Here is a 19,337-nt window from a genome sequence, read left to right as displayed (position 1 = left end):
TCCTCAATCTAACTCCCTTTTCTCTGGTCCCCTAATGTCCTCTCTATCTGCTTCTATWTGTTACAGATACTTGGGATCACAAGTACACCACCAGGAACATCTCCCCCACTAACAACCAGGCTAACATCGTGGAGCTGCACCCTGCCTGTGTCTACAGCATCCGCATGTACTCCTACAACAGGATCGGACGCAGCCAGCCTAGCAAGGAGCTCACCATCAGCACTGAGGAAGCACGTAAGTCTAACCGCAAACGCGCACGCAAACACACACAAGCACGCACACAAGCACACACACAAACACACACACATAGACACACACTTATTTAAAATGATGCCTTGTTTGGTGCTATTGAAACACTTATTTCAACCTCTCACCTCAACAGAACCTGATGGGCCCCCTATGGAAGTGATCCTCCAACCAATGACGTCTCAGAGCATACGGGTCACATGGAGGGTAAACTTCATTAACCATCATGCCTCTCTTCCTTTATGCTATAATACCATAATAAGTGAGACATTCAAACTAACTGTCATTAATCTCCAGTCAGTATCCTAACAGAGCTGTCCCTTGCCTCTCCCTCTCAGGCCCCCAGAAAGGAGCTTCAGAACGGGGTGATCCGGGGGTACCAGATCGGTTACCGTGAGAACGGGCCGGGCAGTAACGGCCAYTACAGCATTGTGGAGATGAAGGCCACAGGGGACAGTGAGGTGTACACCCTGGACAACCTGAAGAAGTTTGCCCAGTATGGAGTGGTGGTCCAGGCCTTCAACAGGGCTGGCACTGGCCCCTCTAGCACTGAGATCAACGCTACCACACTGGAGGATGGTAAGACAGGAGGGAGGGAGGTTAGAGAAAGAGGGGGATAGATGAAGGTAGAGGGAGGGAGCTAGAGAGAGAGAGATAGAGATATATAGAGAGAGATATAGAGAGAGATATAGAGAGAGAGATATATAGAGAGAGATAGAGAGAGAGATATAGAGAGAGATAGCGAGATAGAGAGAGATAGAGAAAGAGAGATTCATACTTTGCTAGTAGAAGGGGTAGATTTCTTTAATTTGAGTCCAATCATGTAAGAATAGAGTGGAAAAGCAGCAAATAAAGATGCACCCACACATTGATTCAGTTGTGCAAACACACTCTCACACACACAGTCTCTGAGACAAAATGGAGGAAATGAACATGCAGCACATCCCCCATCATTCTCCTGTTTTAATTAGCTCCCTCAGTAGACTGAGAGAGCGAGAGACCCCATTACTCTCTGAATATGCCTGCCCACTCTACCTCTCTCTCTCCCTCTCTCCCTCTCCCTCTCTCCCCTTCATTGGTTATCTCTCTATTCCCTCTCTTGTTTACACCATATTTTTGTTGGTTCATTCCATTTTTTCTCTCCTGAATCTATTTCTCCCTTTGCTTTCATTGGGTAATCCCCCTTCTCCTTCTTTCGCTACTCTCTGTTTTATCTTTACATCAGACAGACAACATCTTAGTCCCTCAGCCTCCCCCCGTGTGTACAGCCTTAATGATAGAGATAGATGTAGATCCTGATTATGATAATTAGTTAGTAGTGATGGTAACTACAACACACACTCTCTGTCTTTCTCTGTCTGTCTGTCTGCTTGCTGCTGTTTCTACAGCTGCAATTATCACACAGCTGGACACATTGTCCTCCGTCCGCACACTTCTGCTTTTTATCCGCCGTCTGCCTCTCATCACCATCCCCCCTTCCTCCAAGTTAACCCTTAACAGTCAAGACTCGCCTGGTAAATGATACAGTGTATTCCTCTTTCCCTTTTCCCTTATACCTGCCTCTCTCTCTGCCATCCCTCACTTTATACTTCTCTCTTTCTCTCTCCATTGCAGTGATTGAAAATTGAAGATTGGAATAAATAGTATTTTGGGAATGTTATGCAGTTTATTACTATTACTGTATCTCCGTCCTATTAGTCGCAGACAACTGTGTTCAATAAGGTACACTATGGTCCTCTGTGATGTTAACCTTTGACCTCTCTCCTACCCCCAGTGCCCAGCCAGCCGCCCCAGAATGTGCGGGCTATCTCGGTGACGTCAGYCGAAGCGGTGATCACGTGGGCGGAGCCCCCGCGTCTGACGCTGCATGGCGTGCTGAAGGGCTACCGTGTGGTGTTCTGGTCCCTCTTCCCCGACGGAGGTGGGTGCTGTGGGGGCCAGMCACAGGGGCCGATGCAGAGTAATTATCACTACTATCATTCTAACTCCACCCCAAACCCATGGCCTCACCTGCCTGTCTATCTGTCCGTGTGTGTGTGTCTGAACACATAACACACTCCCAAACTGTGCCCTAGCCTGCCCCACACCCCTTCTCCTCATCTGTCTCCTAACCCTTCACACACCCCATTCCCTATCTGTCTGTCTATGGGATTTACCTGGAATATATTATTTGTATGTTTACCTTGACCCCTTGAGCCTAACCTGTATTTACCTGTATTTGTGCATTGTGATGTATGAACAAACAAGGCTTAATCTCTCTCTCTCTCTCTCTCTCTTCTCTCTCCTCTCTCTCTCTCCTCTCTCTCTCTCTCTCTCTCTCTCTCTCTCTTCTCTCTCTCTCTCTCTCTCTCTCTCTCTCTCTCTCTCTCTTCTCTCTCCTCTCTCTCTCTCTCTCTCTCTCTCTCTCTCTCTCTCTCTCCTTCTCTCTCTCTCTCTCTCTCTCTCTCTCGTCCTCTCACGCCCCTCAGAATGGGGAGAGATGCAAAAACATCACTACAACTCGTGAGCAGGTGGAGCTGCTGAGAGGGCTGGAGAAGTTTACTAACTACAGTGTCCAGGTGCTGGCCACACACAGGCTGGGGACGGGTCAGGAGCAATGTCCTGTACATCCAAACCCGCGAGGACCGTGAGTACACGCACACATGTGCATTTGCGCAAGACCACACACTGCGCAAACACTCTCTGTGAACACAACACATATACATTATCCCCCACTGATATAGACTTAACCCATATATACACTACCGTTCCAAAGTCTGGGTCACTTAGAAATGTCCTTTGTTTTTTTGTGAAAGAAAAGCACAATTTGTCCATTAAAATAACTGCAAATTGATCGACCAACAGTGTAGACATTGTTAATGTGTAAATGACTATGTAGCTGGAAACAACTGATTTTTAAGAATATCTACATAGGCGTACAGAGGCCCATTATCAGCAACCATCACTCCTGTGTTCCAGTGGCACGTTGTGTTAGCTAATCCAAGTTTATATTTTAAATGCTAATTGATCATGAGAAACCTTTTTGCAATTTATGTTAGCACAGCTGAAAAAAGTTGTCCTGATTAAGAAGCAATAAAACTGGCCTTCTTTAGACTAGTTGAGTATCTGAAGTATCTGGAGCATCAGCATTTTGTGGTTCAATTACAGGATCAAAATGGCCAGAAACAAAGCTGCCTAGAAGGCCAGCATCCCGGAGTCGCCTCTTCACTGTTGAGTGGAGACTTCTGTTTTTGCGGGTTACTATTTAATGAAGCTGCAAGTTGAGGACTTGTGAGGCATCTGTTTCTCAAACTAGACACTCTAATGTACTTGTCCTCTTGCTCAGTTGTGCACCAGGGCTTCCCACTCCTTTTTCTATTCTGGTTAGAGGCAGTTTGCGCTGTTCTGTGGAGGGAGTAGTACACAGCGTTGTACGAGATCTTCAGTTTCTTGGCAATTTCTCGCATGGAATAGCCTTAATTTCTCAGAACAAGAATAGACTGACGAGTTTCAGAAGAAAGGTCTTTGTTTCTGGTCATTTTGAGCCTGTAATTGAACCCACAAATGCTGATGCTCCAGAGACTCATCTAGTCTAAAGAAGGCCAGTTTTATTGCTTCTTTAAAATCAGCACAACAGTTTTCAGCTGTGCTAACATAATTGCAAAAGGGTTTTCTCATGACCAATTAGCCTTTTAAAATGATATACTTGGATTAGCTAACACAACATACCATTGGAACACAGGAGTGATGGTTGCTGATAATGGGCCTCTGTATGCCTATGTAGATATTCCATAAAAAATCTGTCGTTTCCAGCTACGATAGTCATTTACAACATTAACAATGTCTACACTGTATTTCTGATCAATTTGCAGTTATTATTATTATTATATTTTTTTTAAGGGGTGGATCAGTTTAATATTGAGGAAAGAATGTTGCCTCCATCAATGTAATTGTCTGCATCATTTCCAATCCCCCATATATATTTTTTGTAAATATATATATCTATACACGCATGCATACATATACACATAATACATACACATACCTATATAGACATACATACTTTTAAAAAGAATATACCTTTATTATTATTCCCCGCAAACCCTACCACCGATCCCCCAATTGGAGTAAACTAATAAACACTTTGGCTTTTACTTTCAATATATACATCTTATGCACATTTTACAGACACAGTCTACTTTACAATAGTTCTCTCTTGTTTGTTCTTAGTCCTTCCTCTATTTCTGATGTCCTATTTGTAGTTCTATTTGTAACTCTGCTATTTCACAAAAGTTCCGAACCTATATACAGTTTACAGATCCCGTATGTTTTACATTGTTTATCTTGTTATTAGTCACACCCTACAGCTCCATTCAACCCCTCCCATCTATCTCTCAACATCATCCATTTCAGATTTCTATTTGCCATATATTTTTCAACTGTGCTGTGATGCTTCACAAAAMAATTGAACCTTRCTATWCTCATAGCTTCTACAGATTGTAAATTWAAAATAAAKWMTTTTGCMAAAATAATTATTATATTATTGATTGATTGACTATGGKTTTTCAAATCARCCAGTATTGCTATCTGTAGCGTTAGTTCTAGGCAAATGTTGCAATTCTTCAGCCATTCCTGGACCTGTGACCAAAAACGAGCTACATATGGACAATACCAAAATAAATTATCTAATGACTCTGCCTCCTCACAGCAGAATCTGCAGAGCTGGGAAGATTGTATCCCCCATATACTGTATATAACATTCTATTAGTTGCAAGAATTTTGTATAGTCATTTAAATGGAAAAATTCGAAGTTTTGAATCCGGCGTTGTTTTGCGTATCAATTCATAAACCATGTGCCATGGAATGAGTACATCGAAAATCTCTTCCCAACTATTTTGTCATTTATATGGGACAGTTGTCAGTTTTTTGGTCCTTAAATGAAATTGGTATATGTTTTTATTTATCACACTTTTCTTTAACCATTTATGTTCTTTAATACAGGGCCGACARACAAGTTCCTTACTTTTTTCCCCTTCTACTTGCCTCTTCCATTTTTGTGGTAATGCTGCAATTAATTGGTTGTAATTTTGGGTAGAGCAGACATTTCCATATGTCTGTGTTAGCTGCATGTGTGACATAACTCCACCAGTCCTATTTATGATATCATTCACAAAAATTATACCTTTTTTAAACATTTCTTCGAAAAATACATTTTTTTTTTATCAATTAGTATATTTGAACTTAACCACAATATTTGTTGTATTATTTGTTCTGTCTTTTCAGGTGGATTAAACTGAAATTGCAACCAACTTTCTAAGGCTTGTTTAAAAAATAAAGATATTTTGGAGATTATTTCCTTTTCAAACAACCGAAAGTGGGCAGGTGTAATCTGAATAAAGGGAAAAAGGCCCTTCTTGAACATAGGATGAGACATTCGTACCAATTTACTAGAGAACCAGTTTGGATTTAAGTATAACTTTTGTATGACTAGGCCATTACAATTGTAACTGGCTATACTTATTTCACCACTTACCATAATGAGACACAACATTCAATTATTTTTTATCAAAATGTATGTTTGTAAACGTACCATTAAAAAGTAACATGATGATTGAGTGTCTATATAGCTGTACCGTGATATTTGCATTGCTACTAAGTAAACCTCCAATTGGTCCCTACTATTCCACCCGCTAAAAGCCCTCCTCATCCCGAGTTGGGACCACCCTCAGACCACCCTCGACCCCCTGTATCCCATAGCCCATTTGCAGTTATTTTAATTGTCAAAATTTTTGCTTTTCTTTCAAAAACAAGGACATTTCTAAGTGACCCCAAACTTTTGAACGGTAGTGTATATTTAAGCAATAAGGCCCAAGGTGGTATGGTATATGGCCAATATACCACGGCTAAGGGCTGTTCATACGCACGACGCAACACGGTGTGCCTGGATACAGCCCTTAGCCATGATATATTGGCCATATACCACAAACCCCCAAGGTGCCTTATTGCTATAATAAACTTTTTACCAACGTAATTAGAGCAGTAAAAATATGTGTTTTGTCATACCTGTGGTATACTGTCTGATATACCAAGGCTGTCAGCCTATCAACATTCAGGGCTTGAACCACCCAGTTTATAAATATATATATACCACAGAAAGATAGAACCACAGTCACACTGAGATGCACACTGCTTGGAAGAGAGGAGAAGCTTAGAGGGAGGCTGTGTGTGTGTTCATGGGGGGATAGAGAAGAGTGTCAGGGTGTATCTCAAGCCCATGACTAAAGCTCATTTGTGTAGTGAGGCCCCATTACCAGTGCTAATGAGAATTAAGAGGCTTTGGGCCCTTGGCTGAGGGCTCGAGACTAGAGATAGGGGATAGAAGAGGAGGGGCAGAGGCAGAATGAGGGAGAGGAAGGAGACTGATCCACAGCACCCAGCCCTGCAGCCCACAACCCCCCTGGACACAAGTAGCCAACCAGCCAGMCAGCCAGGCCCAGGGATTAACTCCTCCTGGATTAGAGATAATTAATTTTGTGCTTACACCATTGAAGGTGGGATTACAGGCCGATCCCTGTCTCCTTCACTCCCCTAAACAGGAGGAGGAGGGGGGTGGAGAGAGAGAGGAGAATGAGAGAGAGGGAGAGGTGGCACAGCTGGGCCTGCCCGGGCGAAGGAGCGAGAGACAAAAGATGAAAAGAAAGAAAAATGGGTTGATGGATGGAGGACAAGAGACATGTTAGCCCTTTTCGGTTTGCCCTGCTTTACTAGATGCTTTGTTAGCTCTTTGTAATACTTCCTATATATACTGTTTTAGCCTTGGTGGTACATTAGACTTCATCTATGTTATCCCTCCTGTGCCACATGCTCTTCTCTGCTGGTCCCTGGTATTTGAGGCTCTTTGGGAGGCTGAGGTTGTCCCTTTCTCTCTGAAGGCTTTTGGTAGCTGTGGTTTGGGATGCATAGTCATGGTGATGGTTAAGACCATGGTTAGAAGTAGCTAGTTGTTCAGCAGTAGTGTACTGTAGGTGACTGTATATGACTCCTCATCACTGGGTTGTCTGACAGTGGATCAGACAGTCTGGATGGGAACGTGCAGATTTTGGGCAGCAGATGGAGCTTAACCCGCCCCCCCCCCATTCTGACATGAAGGCCCAGTTATGATAATGATGCATTTTCCCTATAACCCCCCCCATCCCCCCTCTCATCTCCCCTTGGGGCTGCCCTAACCCTCCTCCCTCACTCCCTCCCCTCTCATGTCTGCTTTAGGTCCTGCTGTACAGTACAGTACATGGAGGAAGGTCTAATGTAGTGTGCCTCACAGTATTCATTTGAACCTTTCTTGTAACCCAGGGAGACCCATGCATTTCTATCTGATGAACGGGTTGTATTCTTAGAATAAGGTCCAGTGTACTGTATGTGTGGACAGTGGGAGACTATTGAGGCTTTATGGCTCTTTAGGCGTCTCAGTCAAGTGGCCATGCAGTGAGCATGAGGAGGAGCCTGGTGTGTGTTAATCTGTTTAGGGGTTAGAGAGTTAGACTGCAGGGTGTCAGAGCAGAGCGAGCAGAGCAGAACCGCTGACCACGGTGTCTGAGTGAACATATGTCACCGCTGGCCCTGGTCTGGCCGGGCCTGGCCTCTCCCAGGGGACCTCCTCCAAGTCCTCCCAGAGCGGTTACAGCACAGGATAAGACTGGCAATCTGCAAACTACCCTGCTCACTTTAACACGGCTTTAACACCCACGCGCATGGAAATAGCCACGCGCCTGCACACAGCCGTGTTTACTTGAACATGGCTTTAGTACCCAGTCACACACACACACACACACACACACACACACACACACACACACACACACACACACACACACACACACACACACACACACACACACACACACACACACCACACACACACACCACACACACACACACACACACACACACACACACACACACAGCTCTGCTGACCTGTCTATGTGTTGTGTATCCTCTACAGTCCCAGGTCCTCCAGCTGGTATCAAAGCCGTGCCCTCATCTCCCAACAGTGTGGTCGTGTCCTGGCTACCCCCCATAAACCCAATGGTGTCATCCGCAAGTACACCATCTACTGCTCCAGCCCAGGCTCCGGACAGCCGGTAAGTACCACTGAGAGGGAGAGTATGGGATGGGGGAGGCGCATTTACAGGTATTGGAGAGGCAGAGAATTAAGGCCTAATGACAACACATGATGTGAATGCATGATGTAGCACTTGATGGATAATTAATTGTAACCAACACTCAGTGTGTGTGTGTGTGTGTGTGTGTGTGTGTGGTGTGTGTGTGTGTGTGTTGTGTGTGTGTGTGTTGTGTGTGTGTGTGTGTGTGTGTGTGTGTGTGTGTGTGTGTGTGTGTGTGGTGTGTGTGTGTGTGTTGTGTGTGTGTTTGGGTGTGTCTCCATCTCACTGTGTTTGCTCCGTCGCTTTATTCCTGCTCTCCCAGATGAACAGAATAGGTTGTCTTGGCAACGGGATGAGACGTAGATAGCAAATGAAGCAGTGAACAAGCTCACACATGCCCACTGCAGCATCAGGAGCTCTCACACACACAGGTCTGCACTAGCTATGCAGTTTTCACACATCTACATTATTCTCTCTCTCTCACACACACATACACACACACACACACACACACAACAACACACACATTTTATGGTGGACACATTCAGACCACACACACACAATCCAATAAAATTCTGCTACCATGGAAGAATTCCACTTTCTTATCATTCACAAATCCTCACCCTATGTGGATGAGTACCATGTAAATGAGCATGGAGAAGAGGAAGGAGGGAGACGGGGGAGGGAGGAGCAGAGCAGGGTATCAGTCCACCAGAGATGAGAGTGCTTTTGTTCCTCTTTCATTATCTCTCGTATCACTCCTGGATCACCACTACACTGCTGCCTCCACGCTGGAGGAATGTTCTAATGTCCTGTTACTCACCCCCCCGAGCCCCACATTCACCCCTTCTCCCTCCTCCCCTCCCTTCTTCTCTCTATCCCTCTGTCATACCCACCCTGCTTCCAGCAAGCCTGGGTAGAGGCTGAGATAGGGAGGGAGAGAGAAAGAGAGAAAAAGGTAAATGAGGCAAATGGAAAAAGAGGTGAAGATGGGTATTGAGTGATGAACAGATGAGGGAGGTGGTGCATGTGTTTGTGTTGTGTGTGGCGTGTGTGTGTGTGTGTGTGTGTGTGGTGTGTGTGTGTGTGTGTGTGTGTGGTGTGTGTGTGTGTGTTGTGTGTGTGTGTGGTGGTGTGTGTGTGTGTGTGTTGTGTGTGTGTGTGTGTGGTGTGTGTGTGTGTGTGTGTGTGTGTGTTGTGTGTTGCGTGCCTGCATACATGCATGAGTTATACTCTTTAGTTCTAAACTCCTTAGTTTCTTTCAAGTCATCTGGGCTTCCTCGTGCCATTAGACCATAGATGCCAGCAGCCCTTCCAAAGTGCTACTGTACCATTATACCATGATATTACACAGTGTTAATAATCGAACCTGTATATCTCTCCCCCAGGCTCCCAGTGAGTATGAGGCCAACCCAGAGATGTTGTTCTACAGGATCACCCATCTGACCCGCGGTAAACAGTACCTCATCTGGGCCTCCGCTGTGACAACTGCTGGCCGCGGCAACATCAGCGAAAAGGTCACCGGTGGAGCTGCTGGGAAGGTAAGGGAGGAGGGGATGAGGGTAATTGAGGAGGGATGGAGGGATTTGTGTAAAGGTTATTTAAAAAGAGAAGAAAAAAAGAGGAAGATGAATTTCATAATATGTCTGTCTTACACAGAGGGTTCATCTGTTCTCTGTACCTTTCTTCTCTCTCCTCTCTATCCCAAGTTCTTCCTCTCTCTCTCTCTTCTCTCTCTCTCTCTCTTCTCTCTCTCTCGTCTCTCTCTCTATTGACTGACAGCTGTAGTATTGATTGAGGGCTGGCGGTGTAGCAGGAAACACTGTTGTTAATTATGTGGTGATGACAGGGCCTACCCAGTAAACTGGCCCTTAGGGAGGGGGTGGACAGGGATCAATACTGGGGAGATCTATGGAGTGTGGATGGACTGAGCGAGACGGAGGGATAGGAGGGGGGGGGGGGGGGGGGCACTCCAAAGCTCTGCTCTCATAACAGGGGTAAAAGGACCTCAGGCTAACCTACTCAATACCAGGATCACTCTGCAAACACTAGAGAAAGATGTTTACACATCAAGAAAGAGAAAACAGAGCAGGGAGGTTAGAGTGTTTGTCTGGCTGTAAATGTGCCTGGGTGCCTAAGTGTGTGAATGTGCATGTGTGCATGTGTACGTGAGCACATTCAGTGTGTGTGTGTGTGTGTGTGTGTGTGTGTATATATGTGACATCCCAGTTTAACCTGTGTCACCTGCCCTCTGTCTGCAGCCCCAGCTAAGATCCTGTCGTTCGGGGGCACAGTGACTACTCCCTGGGTGAAGGAGGTCCGTCTGCCCTGCAGCTCAGTGGGAGAACCCACCCCCACCATCAAATGGACCAAAGACAGGTCAGAACTCTCCAAACTCATCCTCAATGGAAGTAAAGTGGGGAACTCACAATCAATGCTAGGAGAAACTTTAGACTTGGTGCCAATGCTGGGTTTTGGAAGATAAGGTTCAGGTCAGGGTTAAGTCTACCATAGAGGTGTGAGGTTGCTGTATTATGATCTTACTGGGATCCTCTATGTGTGTGTCTCAGTGAGGACTCGACTATCCCTGTGACGGTGGACGGGCAGCGTCAGATCCTGTCCAACGGTACTCTGGTGTTACGTTCCGTCAAAGCTGAGGATTCTGGGTACTACACGTGCACGGCTACCAACACCCTGGGCTTTGACACCATCATAGTCAACCTGCTGGTGCAAGGTGAGTTGGGATACACTGGACTGGTTGAGTGTATGGGTGGGGCGAGATCTGAGGACCTTTTGGGGTTGTCTCAGCTGGTTTCTCTGTGTTCCTCTGACTGTGTGTGTATCGTCTCTCTCTATCTGGTCCCTCAATCTGCTCACTGTAACTGTGTGCTGTTTGTGCCTGGTCTCTGTGGTGCTGATTGACTCTAACGGTGTCTGACTGTGTTCTCTCTCTGGATGTTCAGTTCCTCCAGACCAGCCCCGTCTGACCGTCTCCACCACCTCCACCTCTTCCATCACGCTGGCCTGGATCCCTGGGGACAACGGAGGCAGTTCCATCAGAGGTACACCACTCCCTCCCCCAGGGCCTTAGTGCATTAGGATCAGTCTGAGGAGAGTTCTTCAGCTGCTGTATCTCACTGAGAGATAATTCCTCTAAAAATATAAATAATATTGATATAGCCTTTTACCTTTTTGTGTGATTTTCTCGGTTCCCGTCAATGTGTTAACTTTTAGCTCCTAATGTCTGATATACTAGCAAATGAAGGTACTGTATCACTGAGGGCATTCTAAATCCTTTATCTCCCCCTGGTGTTCAAGGGGTGTAACAGCCGTTAGAGCTGACCTGATTTTGCCTCAATGGAGTGTGTGCAGGTTGTGTAATATGGCTTTAATATTTGAACTGGGAGGATATTGTAATTGTTAGACATTTACAGTATTTCATTGTTTTTTAAATGGTTTATTTGTATATTTGGCAGATGATAAAGAAATGCTTAAATGATTCTGTAGTGTATCCCTGTGTGTCCTCAGGTTTCGTCCTGCAGTACTCAGTGGACAACACAGAGGAGTGGAGGGATGTGTTCATTAGTTCCAGTGAGCGTTCCTTCAGGCTGGACAACCTGCGCTGTGGGACCTGGTACAAGGTCAAACTGGCAGCCAAGAACAGTGTGGGCTCAGGACGCATCTCTGAGATCATCGAGGCTAAGACCCACGGACGAGGTGAGGGAAAAGGAAAGATCAAGGGGAAGGGGGGAAGGTGAGAGGGTGTGGCGGAGGAAAGAGCAGAAAGAGTTGAATTTTAAAACGGCATGATTTTATATTTTACCTCACATCTTGTGTTTTACCTCACATAAACTACATCCCCACTCTAACACACTAACTTCAATACTGCCAGTCTGACTATCTCCCTGTCTCTCCTCTTTTCCTGCAGAGCCCGTGTTCAACAAGGAGCAGCCCCTGCTCACCCACATCAACTCCACCCACGCGGGGCTCAACCTGCAGGGCTGGACCAGCGGAGGCTGCCCCATCACCGCTCTGCTGCTGGACTTCCGCCCCAAGGGCACGTGGGCCTGGCAGAGCCTGAAGGCCAACGCCACGGCCCAGCTCTTCCTCAGCGAGCTGCGGGAGGCCACCTGGTACGAGCTGAAGATGAAGGCCTGTAATAGCGCCGGCTGTGGGAACCAAAGCTCCCAGTTTGCCACCACAGACTATGACGGCAGTGAGTCACTTCCTGTTTCTACCAGATAACTGCTCTCAGTTGCTGCTTTGACATTTACATGTACATTTTAGTAAACTATCTTATTCAGAGCTACTTACAGTCATCAAAGAGAAGGGGATAAGGAGGAGGACCAAAAAAGGGAAGGAGAGAGGGAGGAGTAGAATGTGAGTGGGCTTGAAAGTGATGGTAAAAGCAGTCCTTTAATCTACCTCTAACCCCCTTTCCCTCCCTCTGTCTTTCCCTCTCACCCCTTCTCTCCCTCCCAGGTACCATCCCTCCTATAAACTCGGCCCAGGAGGACAGGGATGATGTGAAGAAGCTGTTCTCCATCGGCTCTCCTGTCATCCTGGTCACCCTGGGCGTCGCCCTGCTCTTCATCATCCGCAAGAAACGCAAGGAGAAGAGACTCAAACGACTCAGAGGTGAGAAACAAAGGGAAGGAGGGAGAAAGAGAGGGAAGAGGGGGAGGGGAGAACAGAGAGGAAGAGCCATAAGTAAATTAGTAAATAACTCAGAAGCACTAAAGGTAACACGTCAAAATATTTGCCTAATCCACATGATGATCCATTATAATCTAATAAAGATATTTGTGTTTGTTTTCACAGATGCTAAGAGCCTTGCAGAGATGCTTATCAGGTAAGGATAATACTCTTGATTGATTGGTGCCTGTGGTTATGGATGTGTCATTTTCCAGGGGATCTTGATGGATCTTTGAATATACCTGCAAGTCCCAGTAAACTCTTTTAAAGTATCACCAATAGACTCCTGTTATATATGTATACATGTACACTATGTAAGTACTGCTGATGTGACAGTGGATCCAGTCTAAGTGTGTGTCTTGTTTTGTGTGTTGAGCAGTAAGAACAACCGCAGCATGGACACCCCAGTGAAGGGTCCTCCCCAGGGCCCTCGGCTCCACATCGACATCCCTCGTGTCCAGCTGCTCATCGAGGACAAGGAGGGCATCAAGCAGATAGGTCAGTATGGACACACTGCAGCTAATCAGATTGATCAGACGGAATATCGTCCAATTAAATAGCCTTTAGTTACAGTACACTAACTAACCAATCAAATTATTTCTCTCAACTTACTAAATACATATTGGTAGAGTGTGAGTTACAATCAGCCTATGAGGAGAACATCTGACAAGGGAGATTAATTGTTTATCACAGATATTTTGAACAACTGTCATAATATGTTTTCCTCATCTCTTACATCCAATAGGTGAGGACAAGGCAGTGGCCCCAGTGACGGACACAGAGTTCAGCCAATCAGTGAATCCACAGAGCTTCTGCACGGGTGTGTCTCTGCACCATCCTGCCCTCATCCAGAACACAGGGCCCTTGATTGACATGTCAGACATCCGCCCTGGAACCAGTGAGTACTTCACATACACTAGGATGTGCATAGTATGGCAATATGTCTTAATACAGTGTAATGTGTAGGAGTTAACTTGAGCTGACACCCAAAATGTTTGTACATGCTTACACCCTAAATTATTATAAGTGTTATGAATAGTACCCAGTGAGTGAGTTCTATCCTCTCACTGTCCTCCTCCTATTCTCTCTTTGTCTCAGACCCAGTGTCGAGGAAGTGTGTGAAGTCAGCCCACAGCTCCAGAAACCGCTACTCCAGCCAGTGGACCCTGAGCAGGCCGGGCCAGAGCCAATCAACAGCCTCCGCAAGGACTCTGACCTCTGACTGGCGCACCATGGGCTCCCACGGCATCACCGCTACCGAGAGTGACAGCTACAGCGCCAGCCTGTCCCAGGATACTGGTGGGTACCGCGCCGCCCTGGCAACAACGCCACTAAAGACCCATCATTAACACATCTATCTTTTACATCCCCAAACCAGACCTGTAGGATACCTTGAAAGGCCTACTGGCACAGCTGTACTGTATGCAAACTTCATACTGCATTGTTCTAATATGATATGGCATTTATTGTTTTTCCAGACAAGGGTCGTAACAGCATGGTGTCCACAGAGAGTGCGTCGTCTACGTATGAGGAGCTGGCGCGGGCCTACGAACACGCCAAACTGGAGGAGCACCTGCAGCATGCCAAGTTCACCATCACAGAGTGCTTCATCTCCGACAGCTCCTCTGACCAGATGACCACAGGCACCAACGACCCGGCCGACAGCATGACATCACTCAGCACGCCATCCGAGACAGGCCTGTGTCGCTTCACCGCCTCGCCACCCAAACCCCAGGACTACGACCGCGGCAGACCTACCAACGTGGCCGTGCCCATCCCCCACCGTGCCAATAAGAGTGAGTACAGAGAGCCACCCTGTCTGGCACAGTGGCACCACATTATACTCTGCCACAGGCTGTTTGTTGTACATCTCAACAGGTCTCTAAGCCCCTCCCCCCTCCCTCTCTCTGTTCTGTCCTCGTTGCTAGGTGAATTCTGCAACCTCCCGCTCTACATGAAGACGGATCCTTTCTTCCGGAAGCAGGCAGAACTGCATGACCCATGCCCTGCGGTCCCGCCCAGGGAGGCCTCCATCCGCAGCCTGGCACAGCGGGCGTACCACACCCAGGGACGTCATATGACTCTGGATCCGTCCAAGCAACAGGCCCTGACGCTAGGCCACTCTGGGTTGGGCAGTCTGGGCGTGAGCTCAGGCACTGCCACCCTCCCCCAGAGGACTCTCACCATGCCCTGCTCCAACCCTGCAGCCACAGCCTCCACCTCCAGTACCAGCAGCAACCCCACTGGCTCCAGCACAAAGATGGGGGGCTCCAGAGACTCACTGCTAGAGAATAGCTCCTCAGCGCTGGGCAGACTGCAGAAGCAAGGGGTTGGGGCCTACTCTAAGTCTTACACACTGGTGTAGCTACTAGCCCCCCTTCTCTCTCTCAAAGACTATACACTCCTGTCTGGCGCCGGCCCACACCCAGCCAAGCCCCACATCAGTGTTCTACACTCCAGGTCAGGGTGGGCATGTAGTGCAGTGCAGTGCAGCAGGTGTCCCCAGCTAACAGCTAGCTACTGTAACAGCTAATTACCCAGTAGTGTAATTAGTCTTTATTCTGACCTTGGGTTCTGCCTCCCAGGAATGACCAGAGACCATTGTAACCTGCCTGATTCATGCTCACCTGGACCTGTATAAAACAAACTACTATCTCCTACTAACCACCAGTTCTAGCCTGATGCCACGCTGCTCAATTTGAGCACACACACACACACACACACACACACACACACTACACACACACACACACACACACACACACACACACACACACACACACACACACACACACACACACACACACACACACACACACACACACACACACAGGAAGACCTAGAGCTGTTCTCCAAGGTCATTTCAAACCATTGAGTATTACTGAGGAGCTGAACGGTGAAAGCTCACTGCTCGTGCTGATGAAGTCAATGATAGTAGAGGCTGGGCTAAAAATCAGTGTTCATCATACCCTCACACACATTATGCTGCCCTCTAAGGTTTGAGCAGAAGCTCCTGCAGGACTACCAGTTTTATCCCCTATAGTCTCGTCTTACTCTCTCTATGTCTCAATGTCCAGTCTCACTCTCCATTGGCAGTTACTCTCTCTGTCTAGATTCCATAAGGAAGGATTTCAGGTTCACCTCACTCAGAACATTGAGTTTGTATTTTAGCACATTTATTGTTGATATTTCCTCAAACTCCCCTCCTCCTTCCAACTCAACAGTATCCGATAGCTTTTGACCGAAACATGACAACCCAAATGACCCAGCAATGAATTAAAAACATCAGGGCTCTTGCAATACTAACAAATGTAGAATATTTGGTATTTTAAAGATTTCGCATATATATTTCTATATAAGTATATCATGTCATTTAAGTGAAATTATGGCAAAGAATAAAAATATACAACAATTTAAATGTTTAAAAAAATATAAGGAGACAATCGCTCAATCATGTGAAGAGCAGTGAAAATGAAAGAGGGGTAGAAGAGTATTATGAAGAGGGAGGAGCACGTGTATATAGAGGGTTTTCTGTATGTTACTGTATGTAGACTGGCTGAGAGGAAGGAAGTGACTTCCAGACAGAAAGTGTCCATCTCAAAGCCCTCTTAGTTGGTATCTCATGAGGTTGTCAGTGATTGGTTGGTATACTTACTTTTCAGAAGCCAAATAATTTCCTTTAAAATGGGTGTAACCAACACTGTTGTCTATAATTTCTCTGCTTTCGTTCACCTGTTACTTGAGTAAAGAAGGGCCATGACCTCTCAGGGCCTCAGGTATGGGCCTTTGACCTGTGGTACCAGTGGGGTTATAGGGTCACTGTGAGTGGAGCAGAAGTCAGGTATCAGAGCACGGCTACTGTATCCCACAGCTAGCTACTACACAGAGTACACACCAGTAGCCCTGTAACCTTTATCAACCTCTCAGCCCATGTATTACTGCCTCCCTCCCTCCAATACAACATGTCAGCCACGGCACCAAGGAGGATAATCATGTGAAGTAAGTGAACTGTCTATCAGCGAGATGTTGCCAGCCAATCGGGGTGTTCAGTTTGAATATGATAGGATGATGTGGTCAGTGGTCTATTGGTGTCTCTGATGCTGCCCTGTCTTAAGTACTGTATATTTCCCCACTTCTTTCTCCATCCCCAATAGCCATGTCCATCCTCATCCCCAGCTCCATTTTGTGCTACTACATGGAGGCTACATCAACACCGGAACCTGTTGGAATGTCTATTGAAGCATCGCCATTCTAGTGTTTTGTCATTTCTTTTGTTTTTGGATTACGTCCATATGTTCATTTTGATTGAATTATGTTCCTTTTAACTTGTTTCTGTTTTATTTTTATTTTTATGTGATTCCAGAGGCCAAACAGTACTGAAGTATGACACACCTATATCTTTGGCCAGTTTTAGCCAAGTGAAATCAGGGACTCCTAGCTCTTTAGGTCACACACACAGAACTTGTGTATATACTGGACTGGGTCAGGAAAAACTGCCACTCCCAACTGGCTCTCCCTATTCAACTCCCTCCCACCTTGGGCATACAGTACTGGACCCACCGCCAATACCTTTGTCGGTGTTGTTTATAGGTTAACTCTTGTACATAAAACACAGTTTTGTATGAAGAGCTATTTTCGTCAGAATAAAACAGTGCCACAGATCAGGGTTGAATCATGCCCCAACTCCAAATTTAAAACAACATATTGATTTGATAAACATTGATTTCCGCAACGGGCAACAAATGTAGTCATTCTTTCTATTCCCTTTATGTTTTTGATACTAATTTGTTGCATTTTTATCATTTGTTAAATATATTTTAGTGTTCCAAATTCACATTTTTTTATTATTATTTTTTGTACTTTGTTCATCCTCAAAAATGACATTGCATGCTTGGTAAAAGGGCAAAGGTGAGGGAAAGAAATGTACTAAAATTTTAAATTTGAAGAAAAAAAATGTTGAGGTGATTCCAAACATTCGTTTGAGTTGCTTCTAATAGCAATTGCTTGTGTTTAAAAGAAAATTTTCTATTAAATTAAATGAAAAACAAACAAAAATAGTATTCTAACACCTTGTGCAATAAAGCTATCTTTCTATACACCATGGTTTCTGTCATTCTTAATTAAACGTTGCTTGATACACTGCCACATACTGCTACTGTTGGGAACTGAAATCAGAACTGGAACCAAAGAATGATCAAGATGGATAATAATTATACCAGAATGAAAATAAAAAAGCATCAATAGCAATAATACATTCTAATGGAAAAGTCATTTAGCATGTTATTGTTTTTACTTGTTGAATCCATTCCATAAACTTTTGACTTCCACATCTTAATTCCGGTAATAGTGTATCATGCTACAACCCACAATCAGGCTCTCATAATTGTATTAGGCCTATCTAGTGTCAGCCTGGGTCCATCAATCTATCATCAATCAATAATCGCATTCAACGTATGAATGATATTACATCTATGGTGTGACTACATGACCTGAGATATTTGACACCACTAGAAATCAGGATGTCTCTGGACAAACTCAATTATGCCCTTTTTACCATCCAATCTATCAACCAAAGACAGCATTTATTGATTTTTGATCAATGCTGTCCTCTATAAACCCCGTTTACACTGCCACTTAAAATTAGGGCAAAATTTGGGCCAAATTCGAGCTGGCTCGAAAGGAATATTCAAATTGAGCTGGGTCGAGAGAAATCCGGTCCAGTGCAGCCCAGTTTCACAACTAGTCCCAGGTCGATTATAATTTGGGCTGGTGACGACGTTACTATGCAACCACCAAGCAGATCACTGCTGGAAACTCACACAACGTTTAGCTAGCTCGTCTGAGCTTGTTGCTGTTAGCTAGCACATGGACAAGCAGTACTGCAGTAGTCAGACATGACACAAATTACCACCATAGCTGGATCCATCATTCATTTTTGCACTACACAATACACTTTCATGAGAACAGTTAGCCCTCAAATGCTAGCTACCAAATCAGAGTTGAAACAAGCTAGCTATCTAATGTGAGCTAGCAGGCATTTTAGCTGACCAGGTCGTATTGAAAGCTAGCTAGCTACTGTAGCTATATCATCAATTCTGTCATCTGGTTTGCTTGGTTAGCTAACATAGCTAGCATGAGCAAGCTATATACATGGCTCCGAGTCTGGCTGGCACTGGGAGGAGTATGGGGTAACGTTAGTTACAGCAGGGTAAATTCTTCAACATTAGCAAAGCCAGCTGCAGTCACATATTGGCTACC

General features: G+C 45.5%; 1 protein-coding gene across 1 annotated transcript in view; it reads left to right on the top strand.

Annotated features, from left to right (window-relative positions):
• LOC111981451 (cell adhesion molecule DSCAML1-like) overlaps positions 1–18,177 on the top strand; it is a 112,449-nt gene extending 94,272 nt beyond the window's left edge. Inside the window, 23 exon segments of the mRNA XM_024012720.2 lie at positions 67–234; positions 383–453; positions 585–825; positions 2,021–2,167; positions 2,715–2,731; positions 2,733–2,833; positions 2,835–2,872; positions 8,225–8,296; positions 8,299–8,363; positions 9,773–9,925; position 10,046; positions 10,646–10,763; positions 10,955–11,118; positions 11,348–11,446; positions 11,913–12,101; positions 12,313–12,600; positions 12,867–13,022; positions 13,206–13,236; positions 13,459–13,577; positions 13,825–13,977; positions 14,178–14,378; positions 14,558–14,875; positions 15,008–18,177. Coding sequence (XP_023868488.1) covers positions 67–234; positions 383–453; positions 585–825; positions 2,021–2,167; positions 2,715–2,731; positions 2,733–2,833; positions 2,835–2,872; positions 8,225–8,296; positions 8,299–8,363; positions 9,773–9,925; position 10,046; positions 10,646–10,763; positions 10,955–11,118; positions 11,348–11,446; positions 11,913–12,101; positions 12,313–12,600; positions 12,867–13,022; positions 13,206–13,236; positions 13,459–13,577; positions 13,825–13,977; positions 14,178–14,378; positions 14,558–14,875; positions 15,008–15,444 — 3,347 coding nt within the window. The 3' untranslated portion in view covers positions 15,445–18,177.
• Positions 18,178–19,337: the final 1,160 nt, after the last annotated feature.

Source organism: Salvelinus sp. IW2-2015, linkage group LG20 (assembly GCF_002910315.2).
Source record: "Salvelinus sp. IW2-2015 linkage group LG20, ASM291031v2, whole genome shotgun sequence".
Taxonomy (NCBI): Eukaryota; Metazoa; Chordata; class Actinopteri; order Salmoniformes; family Salmonidae; genus Salvelinus; species Salvelinus sp. IW2-2015.
This window is presented reverse-complemented; position numbering and strand designations above follow the sequence as displayed.